The sequence below is a fragment of the Manacus vitellinus genome, unplaced genomic scaffold, assembly GCF_001715985.3.
Source record: "Manacus vitellinus isolate BGI_N305 unplaced genomic scaffold, ASM171598v3 scaffold_16_pilon, whole genome shotgun sequence".
Classification (NCBI taxonomy): domain Eukaryota; kingdom Metazoa; phylum Chordata; class Aves; order Passeriformes; family Pipridae; genus Manacus; species Manacus vitellinus.
Genome location: NW_021939189.1, coordinates 10,532,465 through 10,555,040, shown reverse-complemented (window position 1 = coordinate 10,555,040; position 22,576 = coordinate 10,532,465). Strand labels below are relative to the sequence as shown.

The 22,576-nt window shown below is 38.3% G+C and overlaps 1 protein-coding gene across 4 annotated transcripts; it reads left to right on the top strand.

Annotated features, from left to right (window-relative positions):
- On the top strand, window positions 1-22,260 carry SPPL2A (signal peptide peptidase like 2A). 4 transcript variants are annotated; one of them, XM_018069720.2, is made up of 17 exons: window positions 1-18; window positions 935-1,054; window positions 2,255-2,437; window positions 3,251-3,340; window positions 6,574-6,707; window positions 8,783-8,934; window positions 9,693-9,789; window positions 11,088-11,189; window positions 11,894-11,975; window positions 12,281-12,355; window positions 12,979-13,035; window positions 13,192-13,245; window positions 13,672-13,771; window positions 14,614-14,691; window positions 15,034-15,194; window positions 17,325-17,358; window positions 21,927-22,260. In XM_018069720.2, the coding sequence occupies exons 1-17, from the start codon at window positions 16-18 to the stop codon at window positions 21,956-21,958; spliced, it is 1,554 nt and encodes a 517-aa protein (XP_017925209.1). In that variant the 5' UTR covers window positions 1-15; the 3' UTR covers window positions 21,959-22,260. The 4 variants fall into 4 exon arrangements, with proteins under 4 accessions (XP_017925209.1, XP_017925211.1, XP_017925208.1 ...); XM_018069722.2 differs by lacking the exon at window positions 13,192-13,245; XM_018069719.2 differs by lacking the exon at window positions 17,325-17,358.
- The last annotated feature ends 316 nt before the right edge of the window (window positions 22,261-22,576 follow it).

Here is a 22,576-nt window from a genome sequence, read left to right as displayed (position 1 = left end):
TCTGTAGCACTGTTAATGGTTAGCATTGTATATCACAAGTATTTGGGCTTTCCCCCCATACCCACTTCTAGCTTAATGTCTCAGTGTTCTTTTATACAAATCTGGAATTTACAACAGGATTTAAGTTTATTTGTTTTTAATCTAATGACACTTGTTGCTGTGGAGGTCAGTTTCTGTCTCAAGACAGACAGATGAAATGAATTCATCTCCCAGTTTTCCTAAGGTGACACTTCTTTGAGATACAAATTATGTTTGTTTTCAGTACTATGCAGCTGTAGCTGCATTTGATCTTTAGTCTGTTCATTTATCCACTGAAGTACCTGACCTTTATTAATACTTAAGGAGAGGCATATATCATAAAATTATCAGAAGTTTTAAAATTCAGATGTATTAGTAAATAACAGAAATCATGTTATGTGAGGGAGTCTAATCTTAAGAAACACCAGTATTTCCTTAACTGCACAAATTCTTTTTAAAGTACACTAGTTGGTCTCTGTGTTTACAGTTGTTTGAGAAAAAATATTTCAGGAATTGTCATATCATACCTTTATTAGTAGGGGAAATTCTAGAGTCTGCAAGGAGGGAAAGACTTTCATCTTTTTTCCATGTGCTGTTCTAATAGCTTTCCATGTAAAGTTTTACACTTTTTGGAAGGGATGTGATACAGAATCTGAAATCATTTGCCTGGGTTTCTTGCTGGTATTCTATACTTGGTGACATGAGCTGTGCAGCATTACAGTAACTAGGTTCTTGTTTTCTGGCCTGCTCTCAAGCTGCCCGTCTCTCATGGAATTAGTCATTATGTAAAATAATTAAGTGAATAAATTCTTTTTCTCCTAACAGCTCTTTCTTTTCCTAACAACTTTTTAGAGGGATGTCTGCATAAGTGGTGTTCTGAGCTTTGTTTAATTCAGAACCCCCTGGTTTCTCGCAGGTGGCCGCGGATGAGGGGATCCTGCACGCCTCTGGGAGCAGGCTGCCCCCAGTGACAAAGGATTACTGCATCATTTACAATTCTAAGTGGACATCTCTTCCAAAAAGCCTGGACAATGCTGTAAGTAGCTTGTAGTCACAGTCTCTGAGAACTAGAATGCAGTATGAATTTGGGTCAGCTATAGCTGGTGTTCAAAATGTTAAGTAGGTGCTACACTGAATATTTACCATTTTGGGTCATGCTGTCCCTTCCCTGTCACCCCTCAAAAAAAAAATTAGAGTGAGCTTTTCTATGCTTTAAAAAGATGGCTTCTAAAACTTACAAAGGGGTTCTCTCTCTGTGCTTAGAACCGGTTTTAAATGTGTTTATGTATTCGTTTGATACCGTAAATTTCTTTTCTTCAGGTGTTATCATTATGTCTGTGTTTTATATTTGGGAGTTAAAGTTCTGTTTATTTGTTTACAAAATTGATAAACTTTTGAAACAGATTTTTTTTATATTGGTTCAGCAGTTTGATGTACTGTTTACTTGTCTTCAAAACATGTGGTGTAATAGATTATCTGGAATGCATCATCATGCCTTATTTTCTTAGTGTGTTGGTGTGAGGCAGAAATTAATGTTCTTTAGGCACTCTTCATATAAATAGGAAACACTTTGTGTTTGGGAGTGGTCAAGGCACTCTGCCTTCCCTTCTGTCATTCATTCACAGAGTAACTCAATGTAAAAAAGAGTAAAAATCATTTGTCTGCCTCAGACATCTTTGCTGGGATACTTTAGTTAGTCAAGACATCCAAGTGGCTAAAGAAAATCGACAACAATTTAAACATAATTGTCAATATGAAATTTAACTTTGAAATAACGATATAATTTTTTTACTACTATTTTGTAGTAAGTAATACATTATCAGACTCAACAGCAGGTTTTGAACAAGCATTATACTTTGGAACTCTGATTGTGTTGTATCCATCAGTGCCCTTTTGGCTTGTGAAGCCTGGAAATATCACAGAGTGTACATTGGATTCCCCAGAACTGCAAGCAGGGGTTTTCCTACGTAACCAGTTTCTTATGTTTAATTTACAGGAACAACTGCTGTGAAATTGCACTTAAAAACAGCCTGATTATTTCAGTTATATGCTGCTCTAAATGTCCCTCAGTATTGCAAGCTGCAGAAACTGCTGCTGTGGTTTTATATTCCTGAATTAATGATTATTTTCTACTACACCTCTTTCTGGCAAACCTCAAGGACCATAGTAATGTACTCATCTAGGTTAGTTTGTAATATCAAATTTCCTAGCTTTGTCATGTTTCTTTTCTCTGCAGACTTTCAGGACTCTGGAAAACCTGACTTCCACAGTCCTCTGCAGTTCATCTGAAGTTCCTTCTGGCATAATGAAGGACAAAGCAGTTGTAGTGATGAGAGGAAACTGCACCTTTTTGGAGAAAGCAAGAATTGCACAAAGTTTGGGTGCTAAGATGCTGTTGATTGCCAGTAAATCCGGGCTGGTAAGTTATAACACAGTTTTCTTGTGTGGTGAAATAGTGTCTTACCTGTTTGATCCAGTGAGGTGTTGTACAGAGTTAGCTGAGAGAAGCCCAAAAGCAGAGGACCCTGGCTATGGGTGGGATTCCAGCAGGAGTCATTAACCCTCCCATAGAGTGCTGTGCTGGTGGGACTGGTGTTCTGAGACTGAGTTACCTCTGTGCAATGCTGGGTTATATCAGCTGCAAGTATCTACAACCACATTGTATTGTTATTCTCTTCCTTATAACTTCAGTCATGTTTCTGAATGCAAATACTTGTCTTTATCATTCCCTAATTTTAGTGCATTCTGAACTCCATGTAATCTTAGGTGATACTGTTTTAGACAGGTATGATAAAAATAAGCTACGAAAATGTAATCCAAATTTGAAGATAAAAGAGTATTTTGAGATATTTTCACAGATACTTCTGTTGCTTTTTTGTTCTCTATCACAGCTGCAACATTTTTGTACCAATATGTGCAATTTATGAATGTGTGATTATCATGAAAAAATCAATCTTGTTTAAGAGGTGTAGAGAATAAAAACAGTTTTGATTATCCCTTGTAATACTATAAAAGCACAAGAGCTGTATGAATCCAGATGTGTTGTTGTTATCACCTGTTTTGATTTAAGTACATCTGTCTTCATTAACCTTTTGCACAGGGTGATGAATGAGCTTTTTGTTTTTTACCTTCCTGGAAATACACTGAAATTTAAAGGATAGTCTGCTTTTAGGGATCTAACCTGCTTTGCAAATAGGCTCAACATACTTATCACTTATACTTTGCCTTTTAGTCTGCTATTTCAGACAACAAGACTGATTTTGAAGATGTGACTCTTCCAGTTGCTCTTATAAGATACAATGACATAGTAGATATGCAGCTGGTAAGTAACAGAACTTCAGCATGTTATGGTTTGTACAAACTTAGGTATTTGAACAAATAAATAAAATAGTTTCAGGTTAGATACAGATGTCTACCTGTTTTGAATGTGCATAGATACTGCTTTCAGTTTCTCAGAAGAGGATGGACATTAAATCATGGAAGTGCTGGTCTTCCTAACTCAGGTGAATGAGAGAGAATGATTGATTAGAACACTAAGAATGGGAAACACAATACTTAACTGGAGGCAAGGAAATCTTAGAGGTCTTCCTGCTAAACAAGATAAGCTGTCTTCCAGTAGACTTGTGTACAGTTACAGATCCTGAGAGACGTGAAGAGCTACAGCCTGAGAGGGCTGTTCCTTTGGAAACTACAACAGTTGAGCTTGTAGCTATGGCACAGTAGCTTTCAGGCAAGCAGCACCTTATCAAGTTGGATATTGAGGAGGGTGAAAGGGTTTTTTATCTTTGCCAGATGAGGAGCTTTCTCTTTATATGGCGTGACAGCATCTGTTAAAGTGTTAGGCAGTATAGTTTGAGTTTCTGCTCATGAGTTTATGGTGAGATGCCAAATGCTTGTCATTAAAATGAGGCACTTGTGGTGTCTGCTAAGCTTTATAAGCAGGGAAGTTTGTTTTGGGAAGTATATAGAATATTGCAGAGAGTTTTAAGGAAAACAGTATATTTTCTTCAGTGTGGCTTTTTCTGTTGTTATTGTTGTTTTAGGTTTTTTATTTAGTGTTAAATAGTTTTGCTAAGCAGGAGTTGCACATGTTTTTCTGTAGGGAGCAGAGGCTAGCTCTAACCTCTGTAGTCTTAGTTTCTTCGGATGAATTTGCAAGCTCACTTCACCATTTCTGCTCTTAATCTTCAGAGCTGCCATGGGAGATTGTCTTAGGTAAGTATGCAAACTGAAACTGCCTAGATTTATAGGACTTTTTGGTTGTTTACTGTCTGTTCCCATTGAAGATTGCTACTTGCTGAGCACTGACACAACTGAAGGTTTGTGGTGGCTGTTCTCAGTCTGCCATAGCTTTGATAAATAATGTGGATTGGTTCAGGTTGTCCTCTGTCTTCAGATTTGTTCCTTCAAGTCAAGACAAGTGTCATTTGCTTAGTTGAGTGATTTTAAAATGCCCTAGTAACATGAAAGGGAAGTGGGGCAAGGTTGGGTCCCTAATTGGTTCTCTGAGTCTTCTCTGCACCACTTTATTGCCCTGTTTTGCTCAGGGTGGTGTCATGTAGAATCACTTCTGTATAGCCATAGTAATTCCTAAAGCAACTTTGCTGGTAGATTGGTATGCCACATGATGTCTCATACTGCTGTTGAATCAGAGAGTTCATATTTGTCTTACAATGAGATAAAAGTAGTGAGGAACACAGCCCAGACTACAAGTGATCCTTTCCTAGTTCTGATCCAGTTTTTTGCCAAAGCCTTCTGTCATGTCACTGGCAGCTGTTGTTTTGAATGGTATGTCCTGCTTAGACTCTGACAACCATTGTACTCTTCCCACTACAGTTGTATTTCTGCTCTAACTCTCTTTAAGGCTTCCAGCTTTCTCCTTTTATTTAGAAGAGACAGACAGCACCAGTCTGAGGGTAACTGGTTTGTATAAGCATTCTTTTTACTTTTTCTTACAAGACTTCATCTCTGTGAGCCTTCACCATTTGAGGCAGGTCTGTCATGTGCCTTGATAGCAATAGCACAGTGTCACAGATCTAGTCAGTGGACAGCTGACAGCTCTCTTGCAGTTGTTATCTGATGCAATCTGTTTGATTGTAGTGCTCCCTGTGGAGGAAGTTGAGACTTTGCAAGTTTTTAGGGAAGAGAACAATATAGGAACAAAAGGAAACAGTTACTTTAGATTCTAATGCAAACTATACTTTGTAAGATCTATGAAACTTAAAGGAAGAACTGGATTAAGATATGTTGGAATTTAATACTAAAAATGTATGAGCCTTTAGGTTTCTTGGGGGGTTTGGCACTTTTTTGAATCTGGTTTGGTTTTTTTTTATTTTTTTACATAGAGGATGCTGTAATTTGGATAGGGTTTTTTTCTCTTTAATGTTATGTTCCACTTCATACAACTGCAGTGTTTCACTAGAATTTAATTTTCTTCCTTGTTTTCTGAACTTCCATAACTGCAGGCAAAAGAGTGATTCTGACTTTTTTTTAGCCTGCAGAAAGGTTATTATCTGTAATTAGGTAACTCAGATGCTGAAATGAATCAGCTTTCTTCCCATGTGGCCACTGCACTACTGGGCTTCCCATTCAGTCTCTCTACTTCCAGTTTGATCTTCCTGTAGCCAAACCTGCCTGGCATGTTCTTCTGCTCTCCTGCTTTTATCTTGCACGCAGACTGTAAACAAATCTGGGTTTTTTACAGCATCTCTGAAGTCTGTTCTCACTGCACGGTAACTTTAGATGTCTTGACTTCCTTTGACTGCAACAGCAAGCCTGTCTCCCCTACCACCTTCCATTTCCTGTCAAATTATCATCCATTCTATGCTTCTTAAATCTCACCTTTCAGTCAAATGGAAGCATCTTGGTTTTGCTTTCAAGATTTTTGTAGGGTTCAGTACCAGTTACATCTCAGTGTTCTCTTCCATTTTTTTCAGCATCCTTCAATTGATTGTTTTATTTACTTAGGTCTCAAATTTTATAAGTAATGTGAAATTGCTTTCTTCTCTTTTGAATCCATCTCAAATCATATTTGTGTAAAGCTAGTAAATAACTTTCTGCCACTTTGATTTTTCGCTGTGTTCTATCTGAAGCATCATGTCTGTATCTGAATGGTGAGATTTGTGGTTTCAAGAGCTAGAGGTAGATCTCTGCTGGTATTTCAGTGGACCTGTGAGTTTGTATTTCAAGTGGATTACCTTAGATATGCTTTCCTGCAAAGAAAACATCTTTGGTAGTACTTGATATATTTGGGCTAGAGGCACAACTTCTGGGAAGTGTGGAAAGAATGCAAAGAAGCACCATTTTGTCTTGTGGTATCCCTGTGTTTCCACACTGGTAGTAATAGGATTGTTTGCAAACCTGACCATCTTGAAAGATAACGTGGAAAGCATTGCTTCTTGGCAAATATATGGGATCTTTTGTACACTAAGTTGAAAACTTCCTCTCAGCATTGTCTAGATCAAGAGCAGGAAACCATGATGTACATCTTGTTGGAAAATAAGCCCTATAGTTTCTTTGTTCTCCTTATGAACCAACTTGTGTGTTATTTTTCAGACACTTGGAAATGAAGTTAATGTGACTCTGTATTCACCACCTTTGCCAGAGTTTGATTACAGCATGGTTGTCATCTTCCTAATTGCTGTGTCTACAGTGGCACTGGGAGGCTACTGGAGCGGAGTAGCAGAACTGTAAGTTTGTGAAATGGAGCTGCTTAAATTACATGAACTGCAAAGTGTGTGAAAACTGTCACTATCATCAGTGAGAAATTATTTTGCTTTATGTTGGTAGTTATAAAATTAGAAGATCCAAGTGCAATTAGCTGCTTTGCCATGAAATTTTTGAGCACTGCAACCTCTGAAAAATCACCTCAGATCTTTGAGGAGCCTTGAGTAAAAGTCCCTGAGGGATAATGCAGCTCTTAGGAGAAGGAATGAGTTAACATTTTGATGAATTACCAAGCAGTCTGTAACTGGCATCATAGGTCTCCAATATCCACAACAGAAATTAGGTATTTTCATTACACCTTTCAAGTCCAGTGATTCAAGAGGTATTTCTATAGTCGTATGTAGTGTCTACATTGGCAGGGGTCTGTACAACTGCTCCATTCCAGCTGGCAGTGCAGCACTCCTGTCCCTAGGAACACTGGGAAATGCAATTTGGTTGAGTCTGGCTGGCTCCAGATAAAGTCCAGCCTGCCTTATCTGCTTCAACTTTGTGTGTTATCTGGTGGAGCAGCAGAGCTGGGGCAGCAGCAGGTCTGGGACTAGGAAAGGGCAAGGAGGCAGCAATAGTCCTTGTGCAGGGAAAAGGAGGGAGTGGAAGTGTAGAATGTGGCAAAGACAGAGAAACAAGGTAGTAGGGGTTTGTGCCCCGTGCTGGGTGTGCAGCTTTAACAGATGCACAGAGCTGTTTTTAGTCTGGGGTTAGCTGGCTATAGCTGGCCTTTGAGAGCATGGCATTATGCTGCAGTATTCTTGGGTGCCTGTGTATGCTGAATAGGCCAGTGTGTGTTGCTACCTTCCATGTCTCAGTGGTATTCTGGTGCTTTGGTCCCCAGAACAATAGGGAGAGGATTGTATGTGATAACAACAGCTTCCTCTTTCCCACTAGTTAGGCAAATCTAGTGATTTTAAACAGATTAAAGAAGTAGAACGAGGGGAGGTGTGTATGTTTCTTTTTTTAAAGGTTGGATCTGATTATGCTTCTTTTTCACCCTGCAGTGCTACAGGGTGTGGCTGCTCTGACTGCTAAAATAACAAAATGTGATGCTGTCTGCCATATTGAAAAATACCTAGGTGTAATTTATTAAACTTGTGAAAGTGCTCTTTCATAAATCTAGGGTGAGTTTTTTTTTTTTAAAGCTGCTTATTCAAAGCATGTCTTCTGAGAAGGTGATTCATCTAACAAAGTGCCTTGCTCCTGTGGGTTTTTCTCTTTTGAAGGTGGCTGTTTGTGCTGAATTCAGCATTTTGTAGTAGGGCCTGGGATTCATCAGGAGCATGTTATCTGATGGGCAAGTTGCACTGGTGTCTGTACTAAAGAGTAGAAGGGCTATCTGCTCAAAGAACAAACACAGCAATTTAAGTCTCCTTATTTTGCATGGTGAGGTATAAATATGGAGTATGTATGTACAGAAATTTTACTCCTAGTGAAAGTCCCCAATTACACCCCCTCTCTTTCACTTACCCTTACACCTTATAATTACAGAGTAAAAGAACTAGTACATAGCCAGCTTCATTCTGCTAACATGAGTGGGTTTTACAGACACTTAATGTCTAATTGAGGTGTTAAAACAGTGTGCAATACTCATGATTTTGATTTATTGTAGACATATTTATCAAATTGTCTACATTTAGCCCAAGAAATTTTGTAGGCAGAGGTCATGCCCTAATGGAGCTGAGTGTGTGCATCCTGGAAAGGAGTTTAAGAGTATTGGACTACTTTTCTTCATACAGATCAGGGTTTTGACTGGGGGATGCTCCTTAGAGTTGGCAATCACCACATAATTGGAAAGGAGTGCAGTTAAGAATCTTTTCCTTGTGATCTATGCTAGGCTGGAAGTGCATATCTTCATCAAAAATTGAGAGAAACTCAAACAGCAAGCATGCCATTTTTTCTGTGGTTTTAAGTCTAATAATAGTTTGAAGGATTAAACTGGAACACTGTCAGTCTAAATGCTCTACAGCCAACAATTATGATCATAGTAAAAGATTTTCATAATCTGCCATTTGAGGTAAATGTGTTTGTCATTTTCTTAAAACAGGGAGAATCTGAAAGCAATAGCAAGTCCAGGGGAGAGAGAAACCAGACGGAAGAAGGAGGAAAATGTTACCTTCACCCCTGTAACAGTTATCTTGTTTGTTGCCATCTGTTGTGTCATGCTGGTCTTACTTTATTTCTTCTACAAGTGGTTAGGTAAGAAACAATGAATAATCTCATTTGACTTATTTTTTTTATGTGATCTTATTAGGTGTCTAAGTCTGAAAGTAGATTTCTAAACTGGAATGAATGTAATTTTTTTAATTGTTCTCTCCATGTGTGAGTTGAAGGTTAAAAAGATGCAATTGCTACTTAAAGGAGAGAAGCTTTCTTCAACTGTCTTGCAAAGACTGTCTTAACAATGCTTATTCTGAATGAAGTGATGGGGAGAAGAAGTGACTAGCAACGAGTAAAAAAACTGTGTGATTTATGTCAACGTTCTTGGGAGGATGGCAATGACAACTTGTTAGTGTTTAGAGTTTGCTTGATGAGAATGTTTTTTAGTAGCTGGGATTTGGTGTTTGGTTTTAGTTTTTTGTAGTGAAGATCTGGGTAGAAAGCAATTTTGATACCTCTAAGTCAAGTTTTTGTTTGATGAGAACTTTGTCATGGCAGAGACACTCAGAATTGAGCACTTTCTGTCATCAGCTGACTACAGTCTCAGTGACTGTATCAAGCACTGCTATAGCTGTTAACAGTTTATATCATGAAATCCTAGAATCCTCAAGGTTGGAAGAGATGTTCAAATGATCCAGTCCAATGATCCACCCAGCACTACCACCGTAACCCCTAAACCATATCACCCAGCACTAGGTCCAGACACCTCTTGAACACAAAATATCAAATGTGTGTTGTGTTTGCTTCCTGTTTGTTATTTTTTGTCACTGATTCCCATCTTCGTTCTTTTTATTTAGTGTATGTTATAATATCAGTCTTCTGCTTGGCCTCTGCGATGAGTCTGTACAACTGTCTGGCAGCATTAGTAGGAGAAATCCCATTTGGGCAGTGCAGGTATTGTTCACCTTCAGTTATTATGAGTGTGAGGTTTCCTTTGCATATCTTCTGCTTGCTACTCAATGTGGCGTGAAAATATGAGTTTGACAAAGTATTTCCTGTATGGTTTAGTGCGTGGCATAGTTACAAAAGAAAACTACAAGCTGCTTTAATAGATATTAAAGGTATCTGTTGCATAATCAACAGTTAAAATAGTTGTGGGAGATTTTCTGCATTACCTTCATTGGAAAGCATTGCTGTAGTCAAGTTTGAAAGGCTCTGCTTGGCTGTCTGAGCTTGGTTTTACCAAATTCTGATTGCCTGTCGTGTGCTCACTTTGTTCATCAAGGGGGGATCCTGCACATTTGATCCTGTTTTGAACAAGTACTACCTTGTAGACAATAGAGGGTTTTTTCCCTCATATTACTCTATACTGTACCTGTGAAATGCCAAGTATTAACTTTATTGCAAAGGCAACACATTGCTCATACCATCCATGTTGGAAGGCAGCAGTTACAGTCCTGACTTGGGTGGTGTGTTGTCAGTGTACAGACAGCTTCTTTTTACTACTCTGGGTTAAATATCCTGCAGTTATTAGTGAGTATGGGAGTGCCCCTGTTTTCCTCTCTTGTATTTTCACTTCAAAAATCCTGAATGTTTAATGCAACAAATGATTCTTTTTCCCCAAAAGAATGATGCTTATGAACTTGGAATCATGGAATTCTGTTTACATGTTCCTTAGTGCAGGATATTTGTGCCAGGTGATCCAGTAGCCCATCAAAGGTAGAGATCAGGTAGAAAAGACAGCAGGTTTTGTGTAAGCTGCAGGACAGGCATTACTTCTGTCAGTTAATATCAGTTCAAGAACTGTCCCAGACAACTGGAAGCAGATATTGGCTCACAATTTTGCAATGCATAGTTACCCCATTTTAAATTTTCTATTAATGTGTCCTAAAACTGATTTTACTCACCACCACCCTTTTGTGCAATCATGACATGGCTGTCTCTCACTGACAGTTCAGTTAACTGACAGAAATGGATTTAACAAACTCAACCTGCTTGCTGCCTTCTCTGGATGTGTTTGCTAAAATGAGGACAGGCCATCAAAGCCCCACTTGGCTGATTTTTAGTGTAGTCCAGAAAAGGATTGGTGCTGCAGTTGCAAGAATAATGTCACTTTAGTCTGGACAGAACAGCTGTGCAAAGGAGAAGCTTTTGGGATGAGAACAGCTGGTCAGCTTAAGGAAATGTGATAGAACAGGCATATGTCTTGGCTGTTGCAGGCTTTCTCTTTTAATTTAATTATTTTCTTTTAGGATTACGTGTTGTAACAAAACCATTGAAGTGAGGCTTATTTTTCTTGCTGTGTTCTGCACAGCAGCAGCTGTTGTCTGGGCAGTGTTTCGAAATGAAGACAGGTAAGTGGTGCATTCTAACTTCAGAGTAATATGAATAATTGGCATTAATGAACTTCCCATCCTACCACTAATCCTGGAGTGTAGCATCCTTCTAAACTCCAGTGCCAATTTCAAAAAAGTCATGAAAGTACTTATGAAGCTTAACAAGCCTGGGAGTAATAGAGAACAAAGCTATGCAAATGAACTGTGTGGTAATTTGAAGTTACAAAAAAACCTGTGAAGATGAGGAAGAACTAGCTTGATTGCTGAGGATTGCCCCAGAAGGAAAAGGTGCAGAAGAACATAGGGACCTGAGGTCCTGTGCTTCCTATGGGCCTGTAGAAGCACAGGACCACAAGTACACAAGTATTGCAGTACATCCCAAGTAGCATCTTAAGCCAGATGCTCAGTAGGGCTCCCAATCAAGTGAGCAATCACACCAGTGGACACCAAGGCCCTCTTCTAGCCCATGTTCAACTAATTTTCTCTTTATAACATTGATGAAGAAAACTGTTAGGGTACAATTCCAGCTGAAAACCAAGCCCCCCACAGCTGTTGGCTTAGTCCACCCCCAGTGGGATGGGGGAGAGAATCAGAAGGGTAAAAGTGAGAAAACTCATGGGTTGAGAAAAAGACAGTTTAATAGGCAATAGTTAAATCAGAAGCTGCACATGCAAGCAGAGCAAAACAAGTAACAACCTGTAAAAATGTATTTTTATTTTTAGGTGGGCTTGGATTTTGCAAGATATTTTGGGAGTTGCCTTCTGCCTAAACTTCATTAAAACACTGAAAATGCCCAACTTTAAGGTACTGTAAGTTGCTTACCTTAACATAGTATTCTACTGCTGTGAATCTGGAAGTTTATTGTCAGGAAATAGATTTTCAACACTCAAGAAATCTATATTAAAAAATGTGATCTTTACAATTTTTAATAATTATTAAAAGACACTAACCCTATTTTAAGTGTTATGCCAGATTAAAAAGCATGGCATGGGGTGGGGTTGGGTTGGGTTGGTTTTTACATGGTGGCACAGTAGTGGTACCAGAATCCAGCTATGTAATCCTTGAAAACCCACAGTAATATTTTCTTCTCTTTTTTTTGTTTTTGCCAGTCCTGTGTAATACTTCTAGGCCTTCTGCTTCTATATGATGTGTTTTTTGTCTTCATAACACCATTTATCACTAAGGTATGTCTGTGAATTTATCTTAACAAAAATGTTTGGTTACTGGGGCAGTGCTTTTGTCCAACAGGTCAGTGTTTTCAGAATTCTCAAGAAGGAAAAGCTGACTTTCTTTTCTTTTTTACCCATTTAAAACAACAATGGCCTAAATTTTTATGGCAATCACATGGCCAAAAGTAAACTGTCCCCAGTTGAGGGACAGTGTGATGATGAGAAATTGCTGCCCTCCAGTTTTTTTCCTTCTTTTGCTTTAAACACCTGTATATTGGAAAATGCTCTAGTATTTTCTGCCATGCTCACTTGCAGTGTAGTATGAATTCTGTGCAAGCATCACCTGCTCTTGTTTTGAAGCAGAAAAGCTCATGGCAGAAAAAGCTGACATGTTTTTATCTAAACTTCCAGCTACATCTAGTGGACTTGTAGTTTGGGGCTTTTTTTAACAGTGGTTTTAGGCTGGACTACATGATTTTTATTGTATAATACTGTACAGTACTCGTGCATTTGCTTTGATGTTCAGGATTTTTCCAATCCTGAATTGTAGGTGGAGGTACAAGCAGTTTTTGTAAATGTGGTATGAAAATTTTGATGCATTAAACCACTAACTTTTGGAAAAATAACTGTAATTTCAGAATGGGGCAAGTATAATGGTTGAAGTTGCAGCTGGTCCCTTTGGAAACAGTGAAAAGGTATGAAAAGTCATTTTAACACGTGCAGCATAAAAATACTGACTCTGCGTAGCTAATTCATAGTGCGCTTTTTGGCATAACTTTCTCACAAAATACAGCAGCTTCTGCTATTTTCTTATAAGTATTAAATTCCTGTTGACTTGGGTTTGATCCTAGAGTGATGGAAACTTGGTGGAAGTCCCTACTGAACGCTCAGCTCCCCATGAGAAAGTAAGGATTGTATTTCAGATACTGGATTTTTAAATTATTCCCTCTGAAAAGACTATTCTTTTGGGGAAAACCTGACTGTCCAAATTTCTCTTCAGGGCCTGGATATCATTGATCAGTATTCTATAGTTAGGTTAATAATCCAGATTTGTTACTCCGATTACATGGTTAAATATTGTTTTAACTTCTTTTTTTTTTGGTCTGTATATTATTTGTAAATCTGAAATTCCAGCTTACCTGTTGCCTTAAGCTTTATCTATTTTCTGTGTTGGTTTCTGGTTTTTACTTTAGGTTCGACCTATTTTAAAGTTCTGCATTAACAATAAGTTAATTATATTTAAACTGTTTATTAAATTAAGCAACCAAAAATCCAAAACACCAGGATGCTTTAGATGAGATTTATATGGCTTCTGAAATAATGTTTTCCAGTTACCTGTGGTTATTAGAGTGCCTAGACTTGAACACTCTGCATCGACACTGTGTGACTTGCCATTTTCATTGCTGGGTTTTGGAGACATTATTGTCCCAGGTGAGCAAAGGTTTTGGTAATTGTAACTTCAGGTTAAATATTTTGGGTTTGATTCTCAACTGACTTACAGTAGAGCTTATTCACAGAGTAATTACTAAATCAAATGCTGCAGTTTGCCTTGATCTGTCAGTGCAGAATACAACAAAAGCCACAATAGAAGAAAGCTTGGTGTGTTGCAGAACACTTTAACTGTGACAGGTTTTTTCTATTGCGCTGGATTGTGTAAATACAAGTCACATGGATAAATCCAGTTGTCAGTATTAACTAAATTTCATCCAAATCTCACAGAAAGTAGGTATTCTGTGACTTATGGGATTTTTGTATCCAAGACTACATAATTAGAGGTGAAGTAACAGAAAATGTATTGCCCAGTTTTCCCAACTTTGTCAGAAGAGCTGAATTTTGCCATAGTTGGAGTGTTGAGCAAACTACTTAAGCACGTGTAGGCAAAATTGCTGAATGTTAAGTGTGAGCATTAGAATCCTGATGAAGAAAAGTATTAAAAATAGGTTGTTACTCTTCTGTGTTAGAAAACTGAAAACAGCCTAAAATAGCATAATTACTGAAAATGTAATTAACTTGCTGAAAAAACAAACCCTTTTAATATCGAGCTCACTTGGCTCATATTTCCAGTATGGTTTTGAATTCCTGGGCTTACTGTAGGATTTCTTAAACTGGTCCTTGGCTTTCCAGAAATAAATGGGAAGAAGATAACATACAGTAGTGGGAAGTCTTACTATAAATTTTTTTATGCTGCTTTCATTTGGAGATTGGGGAGAAGAAAATTCATGGCCAGACATTTCATTAATCCTTTTCCTTTTTAATTTTTTTTTTCCTTCAAGGGCTTCTGGTTGCCTATTGCCGAAGATTTGATGTTCAAACAAGTTCGTCTTCTGTATACTACATTTCCTGCACAATAGGTAAATCATGTGATATTTCAGTGTTGTTGGTCTTCATAATAGCTTTGTTTAAATGTCAGAACTAGGTAGTTTTCTTCAGTTTAAAGTTCAATGTTGTCAAGAATCTCTTTATAAAATATAAATATATATCTCTTTTTAGTGTGCCTGCTAATATTTGAAGTGACTATTCTTAAAGGTAGTCAGTTGCTTTGAGAAATCTTGCAAATGCAGAGCAACCAGTTGTCTGTCTTCAGTTATATTAACAAGGAAGATACTACTTTAAAAAAAATAATTCTGGCTTATCTGACTTAATCTAAAAATTCTCCTGTTCTTGATTGTGTCTGTATAAATATCTTTTTATAGCTTATGCTGTTGGTATGGTGCTGACTTTTGTTGTTCTGGCACTAATGAAGATGGGACAACCTGCCCTTCTCTATCTTGTACCATGTACACTCATCACCAGCTCACTTGTTGCCTGGAGGCGCAAAGAGATGAAGAAGTTTTGGAAAGGAAGCAGTTACCAGGTAGGCTGGATGCCTTGGGTTAGTTCCTTTGAGTATATGCTTCTTTGAGTACTTGGTAATAAATCACCTGCAGTCCCATTTTTGCTGGTCTTCCTGTGATCTTTTGGAACTAATAAGGAAAAGCAGTTTTTACTCTTAGAAAATCTTAGTCTAGGAGTTGACATGGAGAACAGAGCTTAAGGGAGATGAAATAGCTGGTTCAGTACTTAGGGAGGAAAAGTAGTTTGTTCTATTTTCATAAATCTGTTCTCATAATTTGACATTCCTCATCGATCATCTTGATATAGTATGACATGAGTCACTGAACTAAGCATGCAGACTCCAGTCTGCACTACTCCTGTATCAGAGACAGTTCCAAAAAGGTTGGTGATCAACTAGAATTTTAGAAACTTTCCATGCATCACTGATGTCCTGCACTGTCAGGATTGTACCGAGCACTCAGCAACAAAATAACTGGGTGGTTACATAAGTGTTTCCTGTCACAGCACACACTGTGGGCACACTGCCTTGGGCATTCTGCATTTCCCCCTTGGTTAGGTCTGACACTACCCAGGAATTGCACTCCTTAAAATCCCACCTGTTGTCTGTTGCCATGTGCACATTTCCCTGCTGGAACTTGCTGTAGTAGCTGAGTGTGCCAGTAGCCCTTGTGAGCTGGCACTGATCATAGGGCAGACCAATCTCAGATTACTCCACATTTTGCTTGAGACCTAAAGTCCAATATGGTGTGAGTTCAGACACTCACCTGTGTCTAGGCTGTGTTGAACTCTGAGATTGGGTAGTTTCTTGTGGGGGAAGGTGGGTGTCAGGTTGATGGAAAGGAGCAGCTCCTGCTTTTTCAACTTCTGGATTGCAAGGTTTAAGTGGGTTAGTGGAAATCAAGGGTAATTCTTGTAAATGTAAAACTACAGGCAGGCAGCTCCTATAGTATTACAGCTAAACACTGCAGCTGAACCTTTTGTTCATCTAACCAGTATTGTACACCTGCTTCAGCTGGAGGTTGGCTAGGTGTGAAATTACTCCGGAGAGTTTCAGCTTTAACTAAATACCCTGTCTTTTTGTCTACAAAAGCACCTTTTCTCCTTTCTGAGGTCCAGTGAATAGAAATGTTCCTCTGTAGGTCTAAATGAATTTGGCTTAGTGTCCATTTGTATATAAATTGGTGACTGTTTGCTATCCTAAAATGAACAGCATCACATATATGAAGCCCAGTAGCTCTGGGTTTGTTGGGGGCAAAATGCTTTGCAATTTATTTTCTTCACTTGAGTTCTGAGTAAGACTGGCCTAAGTAAATTTGGCAGCTCTCCTTAGCGACAAAAATTTCTTGTACTTCTTGTAGCAAAACTCATACTTGAAAGAATTATGTTGCCATAGTAGTTATTTCGTGTCCTTTCAACTGGTTTCTTGAAGGATTAAAACTACTCTGAACTTCAGCTTGTTTTGAGGTCAGATGACTTCCATTTCTAGCATGATTTAAAATGTTGATTTCAACCCCCACTCCACCACCCCAAGTAGACTTGTCTGTGATTGAGCACCTCTGTGTAACTTTGCTAACTCCTATTTTTCTATAACTATCTGAAGAATATTTTTATATTAATTTTTCTTCCCAGAGGGTGTTATTCAAGTTGCACTCTGGAAATGCTGCAGTGTTGATCTTTTCATTTGATGTTCTCCTCACCTAAAGCTGTATTTTGAACTGTCTTTACTGCACTTACAAACAAACATGCCAAAACTCCAAACAAACAAACAAAACCCCAAACCACCCCAACCCACACAGGCCTGGGGTTGACATGTCCAGTTTTCAGTGCTCAGTCTAAGGAGGAAGATAGAGAAAGGTGTCAGAAGACTTTTTGGCTACAGCTGTGGTGATTTTGCCTTGGGGAGAGGTGCCCCATTGACAAGGGTAGTCAGACTTGTGTAGGGGTTTGCTTTGTCCTCATGGGAGCAGAGAAACCTTGCACAGTTGTTAGAGCAAAATGTCCTAAGAATAGGGGTAGAAGAGCATGTACAGTGCATCAGGTGACTAAACTTCATGATAGTTCATTAGTTAGCTTTTTTGAGTTTTGGGTTTTTCTGATTTTTGTTGGTTTTGTTGCATATGGTTTTAATAATTGAATGAATTTTATTTAGGTATCGGACTCGTCCAGGACGCCTTTGCTACAAGGTGTGATTATGGTCTTCTTTTAATGCAACTTTCTTAATCATCTTGTGGTTTCTTTTTTCCTTTTTTTCCCCTCTGCTTCCTCTTTTCAGTCTTTTTTGCATCTACTTTTTAATTTCTCTGAATAGCTCAATATAAGGGGATAGAACTGAAGACAAAATATAAATCTGTCATCGCACTTGAGTGTTTTGGGTTTTTTATTTTTTTAAAGGAATACAGGAAAATGTAATTAAGTAGCAACAGAGCCATGATTCCTAAGCCTGAAGGCAGGCTTCCTATGCTTCTCTGCTTTCTAACTTCCCAAATCCTTAGGAGTGTCTTAAAATATTTACAACTGATGTTATTTTCTCTTCTGTTACCTATATTGAAGTCCTTCACCTGATTTTTCTATGTCAGTGCATTGACATGAAAACCTGCTTAGTGCTAAACAAAAATTGTCATAGTCTGTTATAATGCTGAGCATGATAAATTTGCCTTTAGTAATTGCACCTACTGTCCCTCTGTCACTGACTGCTGCACAGTGTCCTTTACCCCGTCCTGCCTGCACTGCTTGCAGTGGGAGCCGGGATTCAGACCAGCTTTTGTGGTCTTGCCGCTGTGCAGCGTCTGGACTGCAGTGAGGTTTGACCTTTCTTGGCTGTAGCTCATGACTGCTAACACTGATGGTATTTATTTTTACTGTCCACATAGCTTGGAGAGAGCAGTGCAAGCTTTCAAATTTCAGCTTCATGTGGAATTTAAATATAATCTTGAATTATAGTTGCTGGTCTGGAGTTATACATCTATTTATAAAGCGTAGGGTGTCTGCTCTGTACACTGAAGACAATTTGAGATGGTGAACTCTCCCTGACTGTGTCTGAAATTCTCAATTAAAAAGTACTTCTCGTTAGCTTCTTTCTTCTAATAAAGAGAACTTTAACAATGTAAGTCTCATTAAAAAGCCTTAATAATAAAGAAATTAGATATAAACTGAAGATGATATTAGAAAGTGGGAGGGGTTGAGTGCAAATTAGAAGCAGATGGTGAGACTGTATTTTTATAGCTTAAAACTATTCTGTCCTGCTCTGTGCACTCAAGTTCTTGGATAGGTTTGTTAAAACCACTTTTTCAGTTTCTGCTTTATACATATGACAAATACTTGACTCCTCAAGATAGCTCTGAGCTCCCATAATTCATAGCTGAGATCATTTGTTTCTGTGTAATGATGCAGTCTGAAATTCTAGTTATGCTCTGTGTGGCTTTTTTATGGAGTAGTCTTGAGCTGTAATGAGTTGCTGCACAGGAAAACATTTTAACTATTCTGAAGCACAGGCACAGGCATTTCTTGGGAGAGTAATGTACCGACTTTCCTGCCACCTAAATAGGCAGTATTGCTGCTGTGGAATGTATAATAAAGGTTTTTCTGTGTTTTCTGGATTGCTTATACTCCTCATGCATGCCTGCATGATAAACTAATTTCATACTTATTTTCCAGTTATTAATTTAAAATACTAGTTTTTTTGCATCAGTACAAGCTATGAAATACTTTTAGTAGTAACGTGAAAAATCTAATGGACAAATGCAACTTTGAAATTTTCTACATAGGACAGTTGCAACTTCTAAGAGTCTGTCAGTTTTAAGTGCTCGGCACTTCTTATCTCTGTTTGAAGTAATAAATCAACAGATTTGGCACTGGCATGTTACACAGCATGCACCTGCAGTTTAGTTCCATCATTTTTATAATCACATTTTTAGAAACTCACAGATTCATCATACCTGTGAGTTGTTAAGAATTCTGTGAATGCAACATCATCCAAGTGAATCTTGCAGGCAAGTGTGTCTTAGGTACTGTGTAGTCTTACAGGGAGGAGTTGGTACTGCCATTTCTAGTTTGGCTCTGTGGGAGTGCTTTTTTTGGGGTGAGTTTGCTGGGTTTAGTTTTTAATTGTTCACCATGTTAGGAGATAGGTTAAACATAAATGTATTTCAGTTACAAAGCTGTCTTAACACCTCCCCCTTAAAAACTGTCAGGAATTCAGATGTGGGAGCAGAGCTTCTAAAATCTCTTCCACTTTTAAACGTGTTCACCAGCTCTCCACAATGTCAGATTGCTTTGACTCTTTTGAGGGTTAAAACAACAACTTTGTCCAGGATTGTATCGAGGTACCTTCATTTTGCTGCTGGTTGTCATAAAGATTCCTGCAACTTCTGCTGAGGCTTTGAGGATGGAGTTGTGCTGAGAGAATCTACAATGGAGATACATGTGTGGGAAAAGCTGCTTAATGCGATGTCAGACTTCTGGAGAGACACCTGTTGTCCCCAGCTTCAAGTTATGGGCTCTCCTTCAATGTGGAAGAGAGATTAGAAATGGGGTGGGGTGGCTTTTTTAACTTTGTAACATTTATATAAAAAGAAAACAAACAAAAAAACCCCATCAAAACATCCTTGATGCTTTACTGGGCCTTTTAAAGGTTTTTTCAGGTTTTTAAAAGTTAACTTAAAAATCTGATTATTAAGCTTAGAACTTAAAATTTAAATACAGGTGCTGTCTCCAGCATTTGTACAAAAAAGTACTTTTTTTGCTACTTCCAGTGTTGTAGGATTAAGAAAAGAACCTTTGACTATGGAATACACCGAATTGTTGCAAATAGGGGTGACTCTTAACTCTAGAAGCATCTTGTCTCTGCTGACCAAAATTGCCTTCTCTCTGCCAGCTGTTAGATGATCTTCCCTGGGATGAAGGAGGATATATGGCATGACTTGATGTAATATGGCACTGTGAGGGGAGGTTGTTCTTGTTTTATCCTGGAAACAAATACTTCAGATTTCATTCCAAGGGATGGTTTGAGTTCTGTAATTGTAGGGAGTGTTTTGCTTTGGGTGACTTTTGATGTGGATTTTTGGTTACAGTGCAGGGGGGAAAGTGAATATACTGAAATGAATGCAAAATTGTCATTGTCACAGGAGCTGGGTGTTCACTGCTGGACTGAGTGTGTGCTGTTGCTGTAACTCAGTTCTTAGGTCTACTGGCAAGACTGGTGCCTGCCTTTATTCTTATTGTCTTAATTCTGACACACAAAGAAAGAGTTGTGAAAGACCTTTTCTGGTCTGAGTCAAATTGATATTGTGGCCCCTAGGCTCTCCTGAGCATTACCCAAATCCCACTGACTTGTTTTTTGGAACTGTCAGCTTACTGTACAGCATGTTGGTGTGGCTGGACTGTGAAACAGCTTGTTTAAGCAAACCTGCTTTTGATAAGGTGTATTTGTGTGCCTTTCAATGAAACAATTCTGTTGGCATAAAAGAAGGAATGGCACAGAGATGGGTCACAGCTGGAGAAGAAGAGAGAAGTTAATGGAACTTGACTCTCTGATATAACATAGAATTATATCACACTAAAATGTGTACAGCACAACAGTGTCAGAGCCTGTTGCCAAGGATTCTCCAGTGGGTGCTAGTAAACAAGGAACCTATTGTGTGGAAATCTGCCCAGCTTAGATCAGAACCCACACAGTGAGCAGCTGTTTTACAGGAAGACAGGGAGAATTCTCACTCCTGGGCTGGTTATGCCACTAAGGAAGAACGTCCGTGTGGTTTTCTACCTTTTGATGCTGAATGCATTATCCCTTGTCCTAATAATCCTGCCACGCTGGGCACATGAGCTCCTTGACACTTTGTTTTTCAGCATTGGTTGTGCTACTTGTGTATCTTCTATCTATGGTTGTCAGCTACCAAAACTGTCCAGTTCTTGGCCTCTTGTTAATTATGTTTAATTCTGAAGCCCTCAAACTGATGGTCTTGGTTTGTCTCACTAACAAATGTGTACTTTACCTGTGTAATACATTCAATGACTTTTCCCAAGGGGAAAACCAGAGCCTTCATTGCCCTCTAGCAGTACAGCAGTGGATAGGGAAATGGGGCTTTTTAGTTGGGACAAGTACAAATTTGTCTTGTGTTATTCAAGTGATCTAATCAGTTACATTAATTGGAAAGTATAATCAGTCTACATAATAATCTGGTTTAGATTCTCATCTGTTGCAGGACTTTACAGTTCCATTTCCCTTATCCTCTTTAAAATAGAAGGAAAATTTACAAAGAGCTGTTACCAATAGTTAGTTTTTACTAATGATAATAAGTAGCCTTTACAGCCGTGAAAAGAGAAAGCCACTTTTTTCTGTTCAAGCTGTTGCTTGCTACCTGTAAATGTCAGGTTAGATCCTAGAGTCTACTTCCAGTTCTGAAAACTGTGTCTTTGAAAAATTTGCTTAAACCCAATTGTTTTTTTTGTTCTTTGTATTTAATAATCAAGATACTTCTGACTCATAAGTTTAATTTCTTGTAGAGGACTTGAGTCCTTGGTTGGAGAATGCTTTTGTAGTGGAAAGCATTAGCTAATGGAGCTTTGATTATTTAGCTTGAATACTTCTTTGATCTATAGAGGACTTCCTATCTGTATGCTGCTAAAATGTACTCTAACAAATGTTTAATTATATCTCTCTTAGCTAACAAATACTTCAGATCAATGGGGGGAAAGCAATATTTCTTTATAAAGAGCCATCTCTTTTCCTTTCTTTTTTCTTTTTTACATTTAGATGATGGAACACCTGGATTACACAGGAAATGAAGAAAGCACAGTATCGGCCCCTGAACAACCTGGAGGACAATAACATATGGGATCCTGATTCAAAATGGCATTTGAATTTTCAACAACTCAATTACACTAAATTTGGTGAAATTTTACAATAGAGTGTTTCCCACTCTGTGTAAAAGGGTTTTTTATTCCTGCACCTATATTTTTATGGAAAATATTGTTAACGACTTAAAAGTAATCAAAATAGACTTGCATTTTTACAGCCAAACCATAGCTAGTAAAACTGTGCCTTATTTCAATTTAAATAAAAGGATATTTTCTATGCAATTTTCCAACTGTGTTTCTATACAGTATATTTTTGTACAAGTTGCTTGCCCATATTGGTTTGATGCCTGAACTGGTTTTTTAAAACTTTGATTGACTAGTCGAGTTTCTTTAAAAGAAAACACAGTACCTTTCCTAGGATTTCCTTCCAGATTTTGAATGCAACGTTGGATTGTAATGCAGCTATAGCAACTGAGGAATGAAAGTATAGTTCCATTACTACAAGTAATTCAGTAAACAGTGTGTGTGTGTCTATGTACGTTGTAAGCCATAAAATCAATAACAGGGCAAATTTAGTGTGGGGTTGTGAGCTCTTCCTCCCTCCCC